The sequence below is a fragment of the Piliocolobus tephrosceles genome, chromosome 2, assembly GCF_002776525.5.
Source record: "Piliocolobus tephrosceles isolate RC106 chromosome 2, ASM277652v3, whole genome shotgun sequence".
NCBI classification, from domain to species: Eukaryota; Metazoa; Chordata; class Mammalia; order Primates; family Cercopithecidae; genus Piliocolobus; species Piliocolobus tephrosceles.
In genome coordinates, this window is record NC_045435.1 from 59759491 (window position 1) to 59775219 (window position 15729).

A 15729-nucleotide genomic window follows, 5' to 3' on the forward strand; every position below is an offset into this window, starting at 1 on the left:
AATATTGAAAAATATGTAAATAAATACATTCTTGTTTTAAAACTCCTGGTTAGAATCTCAAATCTCTCGGGAGAGAATAAGAGGGATTTTCTTCCAACTTTTCACTTGCAAAGTCAGATTTTTCTCCTGTCAAGAATGTGATTGGAAGAGGTTCTTTCTATTTATTTCTTGGGATCTAAGGCTCTGTGGTAGAGGATTCAGAAACCAGTAATTTTGATGAGTTTTAAAAAAGTATGCCCTTCAACTCTATATCCTTGTGAGGACTAATACAATGAATAATAGTTCATAGAAACTGTAAAACTGAGGAAATGCTGAGTGTATATACGGTATTGTAGTGTCCAATGAGAATGAGGTTTTACTTTACACATGTGTAAGTGTTTAAAAGCATTATTTTTCTTGACATAATGACAAAAAGTATCCTAAATCTGTGATAATGGCTAAATCAGCAGGGTATGCTTTTTAAATGTGGAATTACATGAAATTGTCTATACTGGACCATTTTTGAGCAATGTGAAAGGTGGTTGGTTGAGGAAGCACCAGGGTATGTCTGGGGATTGGTAGTCAGGGATTAAAATATGTAAATTTTAATTCCTCATTTCAAATTTTTCTCCACTATGTAGACCATCTAAATAAATCTAGATTACTTATTTTATTTATTTCCATTTCATACTGATGTTTGGCTCTATAAACATGACCAGAAAATAGTCATATGATAATCTGACTGTTCTTCAAAATTGCACCTTTCAGATATACCTTTTCATATTTAAATTTATCCTTAACTTTTCCAGCTTTAAGCTTCATAATTTTTTAGGAAAAAGTTATGTGAACCTAAACCTTATTTTCTAAGTCTTCCAATGCCTTTGATCAAAAGCAATGTAAATCAGAGTGGATTTTACAGAGTTGCTGAATTTATAGTGCTTGACAGCTTACAGTGACTAACTGCACACTATCTCAGGACCTTTGAATAGTTTAGCTGTGTAAGGAAAAGTATTTTAAATTATATTTTGATTTACTTTCTACAAAGTTTCCAGTGTTCTGAGAAATAGAAAATTCCTTTCTCCATTCAATTTCAAATTAATTGTACTTAAACCTAAAACCATATTGAGAACAAGTTAGTCTTTGGTGATATTAGAGACAGAGAGAGAGAGAGAGAGAGAGAGAGAGAGAGACGAGAGACTCAGTAGGTTTTCAATCAGTAGAGTTTGACTCAATAGGTATGAATATCACCAGTCTCATTCTGCTACTGAAACAAGAGAGTATTAATGGTTAGAAGGTGGCACACAAACTTAGCTATGAAAATGTAAGAGTTTCTCTCAACGCTGTCCAAAGCTACCAAAATATAAATCAATGGTAAACAAACAACCTGAAACTAAAGCTCATATCCAGAGTCATGGGCAACACCTGAAGATTCTGATCCAGGGGGTATATAGGAGGGCCTGGGAATTTCTATATTTACACACTTTCTTTGGCTAATCTATTGCTCATCTACATTAAGATCCTCTTTTGTGGAGAATGCTGGGTGTAAAAATCAGGAAGTTTGGATTCAAATCCTAGTTCTGTCACAAACAACCAGCTAATATCCAGGTCTTCATTTTCCTCTTCTGTAAAACGAAGGTATTTCCTTTCAGCTGTAAGATTCTAGCGTGATTTAATTGGATGATATCACTGTCAAGTAAGTCCTTTTTTCTAGCCTCAATTCTATGATAAACATTTAACATTATCTTTAGTTTAAGGATTGATTTATTGACTTCTGAAAATTGTGCACACTTTAATAAGGTAATTTGTGTTTGTTAATTAAGCCAGCGACAACAAAGTGATCCTTTGTTTATGTGACTGTATAAGAATGTGAACTTTGTGGGCTACATACAGCTAGCAGATTAAATGTCACCCTGGATGTGAAAGTTGGAGTGGAACAAAGAGGATCCATTGAAAAGAGCTTAAGAAGGCATGGTATCTGAGCCAGATTCTTGTGTTCTGCTGTTCAGTGAACCAATTAATGCTCAATTAGTGCTCCTGTTAAATGAGTTTAGGATTTACCTCATTTGCATGGAAAAAAATTTATACTATTGCTCAATGAAGCTACAACTAGGTCAGAGTTGAGAAATAGATGAAAATATGTGGCTGACTGCACCAACAGAGTCTCAATTAATTCTTGGCTACAACATTTTAATGAAACAAGCAGTAACTCGTTTGCATATACAAATCTACAGATTCTCTATTGAATTTTGAGTGGAAAATAGATGTGATGCAAACACAGTTTCTTAAGAACTCTGCTTAAAGGCAATCGTCTCTTACTGAACCTACTACTTGGGGAAAATACACCTTGTCTTGTGTACGTAAAAATTAAAACATGAGAGCCACTCGTTTACTGTCAAACAATTTTGAGCCAAAAGTATTAGAAGACTTGTTTTCTTTTAAGAACTGTATCATACAAAATCTTCCACATTTTTAGAACACATCGGTTCTTTACCTGATGCTTTAGTTCTTAACAATTCTGATGGTTTACTTGGTTCTCCAATCCCAATGCTGTTGCCGGCAACAACGCGAAATTCATATTCCACCCAAGGACTCAAACCAACCACTGTTGCATTGTATGTCTTACCATTGAGAATTTCTGGAACTAAAAATAATGGAGCACTAAGGAACCGAAGTTGGGACTACTCAAAAACAAATAATTATACAAAATTATACAATTATTAATTTAAAATGTAATTGTATTTATTAAAATTATTGGACTAAAATATTATTTTTAAAGTATCCCAAAACACTTTTGTCACTCACCTGTAGCAACAGCCTGCCAACCCACAGAAAATGGTGTCCGAGTCTGAATGGTAAATATTTGAATGGGACTGTTATTATCTGGGCCTGCTCTCCACCTTAGTTGAGAAGTAGTACTGGAAATCTCTTCCACTTCCACATCCTCAGGAGGACCTGGTGGACCTTGAAAAAAATGTTTTATCATGACTACATTGGATATACTCACATTCATTAATTTGGGACAAGGATGGTTTATTTTTACCTGTTGTGCTTAGAAAGTAAAATATTGACCATAATGTATTTGTAGCACGTTATTAGAGATAAAGTTCTATTAATTCCATTTATATGGTAAATGACATTAATGTAGTAGTGCTTCCTCTGGAGATTAGAAAATATCAGGCATATGATGATTGCATATCAATATATACTCAAAAATTGAGAACCATCATCTTTAATTCCTCTTAAAATCTAACTCAAGTAAATGCAGCTAATATGAAGAACTACAGGAGCATGTGGATTTGATTCTGGATTGGCAAGAATGATTTATTATAAACAGAAGACATGTCTAAGTTTTCGGCACTGACACTGCTTGCCAAGCGTGACTGTTCACTATAGTCAAATCCTACACAATTCCATGTCTGTATCCACACTACCCATACCCCAGAGTCCTGGGGTTTAAAAAATAAAACATCTATCCGATTTCATCTCACTTCCATATCATGATGTGGTTTCTCAGAGGTCTACAATTTAGACATGAACATTGTGACTGTGAATAAACAGTGTGATCAATTTTTCACCATTTATGCTTACCTCTAACAATGATATCGGCTACTGCAGATAAACTTTCTAGGGTTGTTTGTACTGTGCAGAGATATTTTCCTGAATGATTTAACTGAATATTCCTTATCATCAAATCCCCAACAGATTCCTGCAGACAGAAAGGGAGAAATGGATAAAAATATAAGCCCATATAAAAAGTCCTACATTATTGTTACAGCTGGATAAATATTAAACATAAAACAACTCTGAAATTAAAAGATATACTGGTATCATTGTTGTTTCTTGTATCTAAACCCTTTTATTACCCCCCTTATTATAATTACATCTAGACAACAAGTATTCCTACAGAAGACACAAAACAAAATAAACCAAAACAAAAACAAATACGGCTTCAAAAACAGTCAGTGACTATCCATACAAACAAAGATGGAGAGAGTAATTATGAAAAATGGTGATTCATATAAAAGACTTGATTCATTTTATTAAGCACTTAACAATTTCAGTAACTTACTCCTCCGATCCTTTCAAAATGAGCCATTCCTTTTTTTAAGTCTATGACATCTCCATTGAAAAACCACACAAATACCACTTCAATGGATGGGTCATGGGACACCTGGCATGGCAGCACTATGCTCTCGCCAACTGTAACATCCATTTTGGAAGGTGGGACGGTAATGATAGTTCTCTCTGTTGAGAAAAAAATTTTTTTTTTAAAGCTTATGAAATGCTAGCCTATGGTTATAAAATACATATTTCTGAATACTTTTTCATTCATTTGAAATTATATAAACGCAACCTGGAGTTCTACAATGTCCAGTGTGAAATATTCTATTGCCTGTTTTTAAATGTCCTGTATTTATTATTGTAACTTATTGCTTATACTAAAATTAAAAATATAGTTACATTCACACCTTATATGAAAATAGTTTACAGAAAACTGTAGACCTTAAAAAATGGCATTCCATATGTACAGAATACACTGAATTGTTTTTGTTATATTTTATTCTAACATTTTAGTCATAACATGACAATGGACACACTGGAAACAGCTCTAAATACTCTCTTTTAACTTCACATACTATGAGACAAACCATGTTTCTGAGATAATGAACACCATAGTTTCTGTAGAGATTTAGCCATATGTTTATATTTAAGAGGGTGAATGCAACATATTTATTCTATCTTTGACACAGCTGTGATATAATTTTCTTTTTGTTAAACATGCAACATGAATAGGGAAGATGGAAGTTTTCTCTTTTATAATTCAGATTTTCCATTGTTAAAATTATTCATCCATCTTAAAAACCTTCCCTCTAGAAATGTTGGCTTCTTTGTCAATCTTTGTTCTACAAGACCTAGCATCTCACTGACCAAAATTTCAAATGACAATCCCAGGGTGTGCCAGTTGTACTTGAGAGTCCTATATTTCTTCAGATTAAAAGAGATTCACAATGTAGATCGTTCTGACTACTTTGTTTATAATAAAGTTCTGATTCCAGAGTGTTGAGAATTGATCAAAGGGAAACTCAATACCTATGAAGGGGCCCTGGACAAATATTTGGATTTAGATATGTACCATCTTACCAAGGATAAAATGTTTTGAAAGATTTACATTTAAGAATAAAGGTTTTAGGCAAGTTATTGTAAAAAAAAAAATTGTACATGAAGAAGTTTAAAAATAGTGAAATGACCCTGGAGAATCTCTTTCTCTATGGGTCATTTATAAGATAAAGTTCAGCTGTCTCAGAAATGGACGGAAAACTTCACTTTCTTCTAGCTTCTTCATTCTGCTCAAGAAACCAAATTAACATTGAGTTTGAATTTATATGTTCACATTGATTAATGTGCAACTGCATTTTACCAATATAATGTTTAATTATTATTTGACCATTTAAACATTTTTAATGGTTTTCTTCATTCGTAAATATTTAGAAGTAGAAAGTAGGAAGTAATAATTTTGGGTTTTAAGGTACATATTGACAAAAGAGCCATGGAAAAATAAAAACACGTACTATACTTCTGAATATGAATATAATGGAGAAAATCAAACTCTTAATCTATATCAGATATGTCTTCATTTTTTATTATTTAAAATCCTTTTCATATTTATATTAGATGCATGTACTTTTTATTTTTTATTTTTATTATTTCTTTTTGAGATGGAGTCTTGCTCTGTCACCCAGTCTAGAGTACAGTGATGCCATCTCAGCTCATTGCAACCTCAGCCTACCAGATTCAAGCGATTCTCTTGCCTCAGCCTCCTGAGTAGCTGGGATTACAGGCATGCACCACCACGCCAGGCTAATTTTTGTATTTTTAGCAGAGACAGAGTTTCACCATGTTGGCCAGGTGGTCTTGAACTCTTGACATCAAGTGATCCACCTGACCTGGCCTCCCAAGTGCTGGGATTACAGGGGTTAACCACCACACATAACCAGATGCATGCACTTTATATTCTAATTATATCTAAGGAGAAATTTAAAGAATGGTTTTGCAGACTATGTCCATTCTTAATTCCAAGACTTCTTCACAGATCTGCAACCAAAATAAGGGTAAAAGATACCCAGGGATCCAAGAAAATTTTTTAGGACTAGAGAAAATATTTTCCTTTTGTAGTTACTCTGAAAAAAAAAAAATTTCTTATTTATATTTGTAGGAGGAGAAGTTGGCTAATTGGATGTGTTGACAGAGCAAAACTACCCAGATTTAAAGTTTTAGATAATGCAATTAAAGTAATTTTCAGACATTAAAAATGACAGCAAGTCCTTCCATTTATGACACCACATAGTGGCAAAGTTAGACAAATTATTCCCTAAATACATAGTTCATTGTTGTACAGTAATAATGACTAAAGCTTTATGAATAAGAAATGTTTATTTCATCATTTATAATGGTTACATTTTTCACTAGTTAACTCATTTGTAACTAATACTTATTGAGCATGTAATATATGTCCAATCCTCTGCTAAGTACTGCGTCACGATGGTGAAGAAAATGAGGGAAAAAAAATCCTGCAGCAAATCAGAAAGATAAGGAGTGTTCCTTCACAGAGATGAGAGTCTACAGAAGGAAGCTAGCATGAATCAAATCATATTAATTACTATACAGTAATGTGTGATAAGCACCATATACTAGAATTGACTTTTTTGAAATGTTTGGCAGATCCTGAGGGGATCAGTTTATTGAGAAAGAACTGTTTTAGCTGAGAAGTAAAAGGCAAGTAGTAATGAGCTGGGTAAAGGTAGCAGGTGGAGAGGAAACTAGATTTCCCATGCAGGCAAGAGCATTCACAGAGGAACTATGTGAAAAAGAACTGTGATCGACAGATTCAGTGCAACCATGTTGCTGAAAAGGATAGGATTGAACAAAGAGTAACTCAGGAGTGAAAGTGAAGAAGATGAAGTTGGATGATAGCCATGCTCAAGATATAAGCCACAAATGTCATTAAGCTCAGCTACATAATTTGTGGGTCCAAGGGCAAAATGAAAGTGTGGGGTGACTTTTTTGAAAAAGAGGAAAAAGTGTCATTAAAGGTACTAAATACAAAGCTTTTCGCTTTAAAATAATTTATTACTTATACAATAAAATCAGGTTAAGACTCAGACGAGTGATGACAGGCACTTACAAATTACAAAATGCATGATTTTGGTGTTATAATTTTATATGATATAATAAATAATACTTTATTAAGGTTATAGCTTGATTGATTATATAATTTTCTCATTTACTTTTTGGTCAAACGTTTACTAGATGGACAGAATTTATATTTTTAGCAACTTCATTTTCAATTGATATAATTTCAGTGACATCAGTCACTCCTGGCAAATGCAAGATCACAAATACTTTTTGATAAGTTTTTATTTTGCAAAGTATCTTTCTTCTGATGCAAGTTTTATGAAACCATTAAGACTGTTTTATAGACTGTAGCAACATTCTAAGTTTCTGATGAATTACACTGAAATATAAATGTTAAAACATCTAGAGCTGATGATTCTCTTCATCAATATTTTTCTAAAAAGATTTAACTCTTTATACAAATCTGATTTGTGAGAGCCTGAATTTAAGTATAAATGTATGCAATATAATCTTAATGTTTCCTCTGACATACACTGTAACTTGTGGAGGTTGTACAAGAAATTGAACGGGACTTCATGATTTTCATATAATTCAAGATGCCTGTTTTTCCATTCCATTTTTTGTATCTTCAGTTACAAAGAAAACCTCATCAATTATTGGTTTCCTCAAAGCTTCATTTAAAACTATTGTTCTTATCATTGACTGGAATAATCTTTAAGTTTAATTTCTATTTCTAAGTCTGTGGATTTTATTGCAATGTCCATGTGTATGCCTTCCTCTTGCAATAATTTACTGACAAAGTTTATTGCCTGAGCACTAACAATTTCTGTTCTGGTGCTCAGGCTGGAGAGTTAATATTTCTGCAAATCCCACAGAGACAGCCTCCGGGGATGTATGGACAAGCTGGCCTCGCACCTTGGATCCTCCTGTTGACTACTTTTGAAGTATCCTCCTGCAGCCTTTGCTGCCATCCACTGTTGTTTCTATGGCTGCTACCACCATCATCTTTATCCCTTTAAGAGGCCCAGGTTCTGATGTGCCCATGCCCCCAGGATTCCAGGACTATGACTACCCAGGCATGCATGTGCACACCTGCACTTCACACCAACTGCTATGCATGCATGCTGACTGCTGGGTCCTCAGGCGTGAACCTGTGTGTGCATGCGCCGCCGCTCCTGCAGCTTCACATATGATGCCGCACATGCATGTGGGTACGGTGAAGCAGCAGCAGCAGCAGCTCATGCACACACAGGTTATAAATAAATTCTTAATCATTTTACCTCCCAATTTGTGTTTTGTACAAAACACAAATGTACAGTCACAGCAGAACATTTCAAGCGTGGGGACTTCATCAGCACAGGGCTGTGTGTGACTGGATTGTATGTCCATGAAACCAGCTCTGGATGTCATGCTAAGAAATATATTCTTACATAGAAGTAGAGAGTAGCATGGTGGTTGTCAGAGGCTGGTGGGAGGGAGGGATGGGGAATGGGGAGATGTTTTTCACAGGGTACCAAGTTTCAGATGGGAGGAATAAGTTTTAGAGAACTATGGCACAGCATGGTGACTATAGTTAATTAATACATATTTCAAAATTACTCATTTAGGATTTTAATTGTTCTCATCACACAAAAAATGATAGGATGTGAAGTGATGGCTGTGTTAACCAGCTTGATTTAATCATTACATGATATAAACATATATCAAAATATCACATTATATCCCACAAATACATATAATTATTATTCATCAATTAAAAATTTTAGAAATGCATTTTTTTGCTGAAAAAATTGGAAACATTGGAAGTATGAAGCAGAGGAATGATATGATGACATACCATTATCTGCAGTGTGAAAAATGGACTGTATTTAAAAAGAAGTAGCTCTACATAAGCAGGCTTATTATCCAGAAAAAGGGGATGCGTAGTTCGTCCTGGGAGTAGCCTCCTGTGTGGGTGAAGAGGTGCTTGGAGAAGAACACTTTTTTTTTTTTTTTACTTTCATTTTTTATTATTGTTATTACATTTTTTTAAATTTTATTATTATACTTTAAGTTCTAGGGTACATGTGCATAACGTGCAGGTTTGTTACATATGTATACTTGTGCCATGTTGGTGTGCTGCACCCATCAACTCGTCAGCACACATCAATTCGTCATTTATATCAGGTATAACTCCCAATGCAATCCCTCCCCCCTCCCCCCCATGATAGGCCCCGATGTGTGATGTTCCCCTTCCTGAGTACAAGTGATGTCATTGTTCAGTTCCCACCTATGAGTGAGAACATGCGGTGTTTGGTTTTCTCTTCTTGTGATAGTTTGCTAAGAATGATGGTTTCCAGCTGCATCCATGTCCCTACAAAGGATGCAAACTCATCCTTTTTTATGGCTGCGCAATATTCCATGGTGTATATGTGCCACATTTTCTTAATCCAGTCTGTCACAGATGGACATTTGGGTTGATTCCAAGTCTTTGCTATTGTGAACAGTGCCGCAATAAACACACGTGTGCATGTGTCTTTATAGCAGCATGATTTATAATCCTTTGGGTATATACCCAGTAGTGGGATGGCTGGGTCATATGGTACATCTAGATCTAGATCCTTGAGGAATCGCCATACTGTTTTCCATAATGGTTGAACTAGTTTACAATCCCACCAACAGTGTAAAAGTGTTCCTATTTCTCCACATCCTCTCCAGCACCCGTTGTTTCCTGACTTTTTAATGATTGCCATTCTAACTGGTGTGAGATGGTATCTCATTGTGGTTTTGATTTGCATTTCTCTGATGGCCAGTGATGATGAGCATTTTTTCATGTGTCTGTTGGCTGTATGAATGTCTTCTTTTGAGAAATGTCTGTTCATATCCTTTGCCCACTTTTGGATGGGGTTGTTTGTTTTTTTCTTGTAAATTTGTTTGAGTTCTTTGTAGATTCTGGATATTAGCCCTTTGTCAGATGAGTAGATTGCAAAAATTTTCTCCCATTCTGTAGGTTGCCTGTTCACTCTGATGGTAGTTTCTTTTGCTGTGCAGAAGCTCTTCAGTTTAATCATATCCCATTTGTCAATTTTGGCTTTTGCTGCCGTTGCTTTTGGTGTTTTAGACATGAAGTCCTTGCCACTTTTTAACTGCTGTATCCTCTCCACACACCACAGGCAGACCTGTCCTCATCCTGTGCAGGTGGCTGTCTAATAGCCGTGAGGCCACTGATTGCTCTCTCAAAGAGTTCATTCTACAACCATGTGCAGCCTCAGCCCCAGCATGAACATGAATACCCCACAGAGACACAAATCACACTTGCAAGGACTGGGAGAGTGGTGCTTGTGCAGTTGAAATATACAAAACTGTTCATGCCACTTTGTGGAAAGAACAGTGGCTTTAGTCCATTAATTCCTTCATCAAATACACCTTAAATTCTTAAGAAACTCAAGCATCTGAGAGATTTCTTCAAATCACTCAGATCCCATATTCCACTCCTTTCCTATGAGTGCATATGTACCAGTAGAGTAGCGGCAGTTACTTGAGGCTCATCGACACTGAAACACTTCTTGGTATTTATGGATCAGTGAGATCTTTAGGGCCTGAATTATAACAAATTAAAAAGGAAGAATGTTGACTATGCTAGACTCTATTGTTTGTAAAAATTTGAGATTCTTTAAGTCTTTTCAAACAAAACAGATGGTTACTTATTCACTTTCATTTCATATCATTCTATTCTTCTTGCATATTCCTTAGTCATTTGTAAGAAGTTTGATCTAGTGGTTTTAAAATTTTAGCATGTGTAAGAATTTCCTGAGCATTTGTTCAAAATGTGAATTCCTCAGCTTGCACCAGAAATACTGATTCAGTATGTCTAGACCTTGAATATGTCCTTTTATCAGGCTTCTACAATTGATTTTGATACAGTTAGTCCAGAGACTATGCTTTGACAAATGTCCCCTTAGCTTTTAAAACTTGAACCTGAAATTTCTATTTAAGAAACATTCAAATATAAAATATGTTGTCAGAAATTCTTTAATAGTGTGGATTTACGAAAAAATTATATCCAGCAAATGTTACCGTTTGGTAATACTTCAACAAAGAAAGATGGAGTCCCAAGGTTAACTGTAATGAATTCTGTATATTATCTCCTCTTTTATCATTTCTTAAACATTTAACATATTAAAAGGTCTGAGAATTCCTAGATGAAAGGAACTCTTACTTATTGGGTTGGTGCAAAAGTAATTGTGGTTTTTGTCTTGAAAAGTAAGGTTTTTTTATTTTTTAAATTTTATTTAATTCAAGGTTTCCTACATTTGGTAGAGTATCGAATATTTTTAATCCATGTAACATTTCTTGATACATACAGTGTTCATGCATAGAAATGGAAGTGTATCTTGGTATATAAGGACTTCTGAGAAACGCCTGGAAATGTTGATTTCATGATTGAAGAGCATTAAACACAACATAAATATGGGGGTATATATATATATATTTTTTTTTTTCACATATAAAAATATGTGTTTCTATTTAACATGCATACACATATATGCTTACATATTTATGAGACTATTATGGAAATTTGAATTCTAAATAATTTATATATAATAATTTGTTAAGATAAGAAAACTAGTTTTACATTATATTAAAAAGAAGATTCCCTAATTTTTTAAAGATACATTCTGATGTATTTATGGATGAAATTATTGAGTTTTGGGATTTGCCTCCAGATAACTGGAGTTGTGGAAGTAGGTTAGTGTATAGATTAAACAAGGTTGATAAGAGTTGTCATTTATTGACTCTGAGTCATGTATACATGAGAGTTTCTTATACTATCACCTCTACATGTGTGTGCTTGCAATTTTCAATAATAAAAGACAGGAAGAATATGTTAGGGGAGAGTGAATGTTTACATACAGAACAGGGAGGAACATTTCTCATTCACTTTCTGAAATCATAAGAACTGGCCACTTTTTGAAGATTGCCCTAAATATAAATGACAGTCATTCATGAAGAGTTTGTAAAATTACAGAATTTTAATATTTACCATTTGCAATCTATGGCAGTGAGGTAAAGGTCATTATATAAGAACAGTTTCATCTAGCAGTCCTATTCTTAAGAATAATAATAGAATATATGATGTGACTCTTTTAATGAATAGCCTTACTCAAATTCACATTTCATAACAGTCAATGATGTTTCTAGAATGCATTTTAGTTACAAGGACCCCAGCAGACATGAAGACTAATTACATCAAAACTTATGTCAGGATCATTTAGTGTGATTTCCTTAAACACTTAAAAATGGGACTGCTTCTCTATATCAATGACCAAATAAATACACTCTTACATTTCATGATCTCTAATTACATTTTTAGAAGCAAGGGGATGTTAGTTAAATGTATAATTGGTCTTTCCTGACCATACAGAAAACATTATCTTGTTTGTTTGTTTTGGTTTTTGTTCCTTCAACTCAGTTGAAATCCGTATCAATGTCACTTTTCAGAATAACTGCTAAGGTGTTTCTGAAGTTATAAACTCCTCTCAAAGGATGGACAAATGTATAAGAAAAATTATCAAACTTTTCCTTTTGTACAAACATGGGCCTCTTCCTTTATCTATGACATAGAAAATGTTGCTAAGAAATCAATATAAACTACTATATAAATAGCACTTCAAAAAGGTGACAAAGCTCTCTTATATTTTCTCTCACTAGTTAACTTGTGATGTCTAGAAATAAATACTTTTAAAAATTGGTCTTTTTTTCTAACGAATTCCTCAGAATCTCAAATTATGCTACATATTAAGATATTAGTCCTTGCCATTGCTCTTTATTTCTTCCTCTCTATACACGGTCTTCCTTCTAACTGTAGAAACTTTTTTAAATAGACATTTTTCCAAAGAAGACATACAAATGGCCAACAGGTATGTGAAAATGTGCTCAACATCATTAGTCATCAGGGAAATGCAAATCTAAACCATGATGAGATGTCACATCACACCTGTTAGGATGGTTATTGTCAAAAAGACAAGAGAAAACTGTTATCTAGGGTGTGGAAAAAGAGAACTCTTACCTACTGTTGGTGAGAATATTAATTGATACAGCTATTATGGAAAACACTATGGAAGTTTCCCTAAAATTAAAAATAGAGATGCCGTACAACCCAGCAATCCGTCTTGTGGATATATATCCAAAGAAAATAAAATCAATAGTCAAAGGAATGTCTGCACTCACATGTTCATTGCAGCAGTATTCATGATAGTTAAGATATGGGGATCACCTAATGTCCATCGATAGATGAATGGATAAAAAAATTGTGACATGCATACACAATGGAATACTGTTCAGCTCTATAAAAGAAGGAGATAGTACCATTTGCAACAACATAGATGAATCTGGAAGAACTACGCTAGGTGAAGTAAGCCAGGCACAGAAAGAAAAATCCTGTATGATCTAACTTATAGGTGGCACCAAAAAAGTCAAATACATAGAAACAGGTAGTAGAACGGTGTTCACTCAGAGCAGAAAAGTAAGGAAAATGGGAAGATGCTGTGCAAAAGGTACAAGATTATTGTTATGTAGAATAAATAAGTCTAGAAATAGAATGTACAGCACAATGATTCAGTTATCTGTATATATATCTGTATACTGTATCATAAATACTGTATTGTATACTGAGAACTTTCAAAGAGTATAGACTTCAGGTGTTCTCATCACAAAGACACACACAAAAGAGGCAGCTATGTGAGGAAATGCGCAAGTTAACTTGCTTAGTATGTAACCATTTTATTAAGCATAAGTAGATCAAACATTTAAGGTGTTGTACACCTTAAATATACACAATTTTTATTTTTTAAGTGATGGGGATTCTCTCAGGTTTTGTTTGTTTGAAAGCATATTTATTTTGCATTTATGTGGGGGGATTTTTAAACAGGGATAGAATTCTTATTGGTATTGTCTTCAGCCCATTAAAAATGTCATTTCATTTTCTTCTGGGTTCCTTTTTTCTTTGTTATATCAACTGCCAGTCTTGTTTTTTTGGCTTAATGTATCTTTTTTACCTGATTTATTTTTCCTTTAGTTTTGCTACTATGTGCTTAGCTAGGCTTTTCTTTGCATTTGTCTGAACTGGGGCTCACATAATTTCTTAAATTGGATGCTTATTATGATTTTCAATTTTTAAAAATATCTGGCAAATATTTCTTCAAATATTGCTCATGCATAGTTTTCTTTCTCTCCTCTCTGCTCCTTTTGGAATAACAATTTTATATATGTTAAAAGTTATTCACCATATTCCATATTTTCCTTATGATACATTCTGTCTTTCCCATTTTATTCTCTATGTTGCAGTTAAGATATTTTCTATTCACACATCCTGCCCTTTGCTTATTCTCTTTCTGCTATAACTATTCCGGTGTCAAATCAACGCATTGCGTTCTTAATGTTATCACTTGCAATTGTCAGTTCTAGACTTCACATTGGAGTTTTAACAGATGCCATTTCCTTTCTGAAATTCTCCATCTTGTCATCTATTTTTTAAAATATATTAATCAAAATTATTTTAAAGCCCTTGAGAACTTCAAAACTTTAAAGCCCTCTGAGAACTTCAATATTTCTATCGCTGTGACCTGTTACTGTTGTCTGGTTTTTCCTCTGGGTTTTGGTTATTTGGCCTTAGCTCCAGTTATTCCTAGTAACATTTTATTGAATGCTAGACATTGTGGCTCAAAAATGTAAATGATTTTATAGTGTTATATTTTTACTGGGGAGATTTACTTTTTTAAGCATGCAATTAGAAAAATAGCCAGAAGGTGGTCCGAAACTGATATGAATTGAGTCTGGATCTTAGTCATTTTAAGTCCTGGTTAATTTTATTCTGTTTTGTTTTGTTTCTTACTAGGACGTAGTCCTTCGGATGTCCTGACTCAAGTTTGAGTTGCTTAGCAGACCTTATTCTATTTGGTTTATTCGGAACCTCTATTTGTGTCTCCTTTCACCGTAGGTCTACCAGAATTTCTGCTTTCTGTTTGGTTTCTTCATTCCCGATTTATACTGCTTAGGAATTGGCAAATTTCTGAGAAGAAAAACAGCAGGGACTGTGGGGCTCACCTCTCTGTGCTTTTGTTTTCTCCAGGCTACTGTACCTCATGTTGCAAACACACTGGCTGTTGTTGCAATTCCTTAAAATAACTGTTTTAGTTTATTTTTTAATATTTTAACAATATTTGTGGTGAACATCAGCGGGAGGTTGGTGTGATAAGCTTACTTCAACTAGTTAAGACAGATTATTCTCCATTATTATTGTTTCATAATAGATTAAGTGTGTTGGTAGAAATATTTAGGCCATTTATCAGTAGGTTTTTAGATAATAGCTTGAAGAGTATGATAATTGCTGTCAGTTAGAGAAAGAAATAAATTTAATTTTGGACAGAAGTAGAGATTCCTAACATAGAAATATACTAATTGTTTATTCAATCATCTACTGAAAACCATTTAATTAGTATTGCACCCTTACCTTATTCCAAGTTATACATTAGTATGAATGCTGAACAAAAGGAACAAAACCAAACTGAAGAACCATTAGAAGATTTCAACCCTAAGAGTGACAAAATCTTGCCTATATTTTAATAGGAACATTGT

The 15729-nt window shown here is 34.1% G+C and overlaps 1 protein-coding gene across 11 annotated transcripts in view; it reads right to left on the minus strand.

The window, feature by feature from the left end:
* Window positions 1–15729, minus strand: part of CNTN6 (contactin 6) — a 307467-nt gene that overhangs the window by 21546 nt on the left and 270192 nt on the right. For all 11 annotated transcript variants that reach the window (XM_026446866.2, XM_026446862.2, XM_026446876.2 and 8 more), the window contains 4 exons: window positions 4049–4224; window positions 3568–3685; window positions 2782–2940; window positions 2471–2620 (listed from right to left, as the gene is read on the minus strand). In XM_026446866.2, the coding sequence (XP_026302651.1) occupies window positions 2471–2620; window positions 2782–2940; window positions 3568–3685; window positions 4049–4224 (603 nt within the window). The remainder of the gene's footprint in view (window positions 1–2470; window positions 2621–2781; window positions 2941–3567; window positions 3686–4048; window positions 4225–15729) is intronic.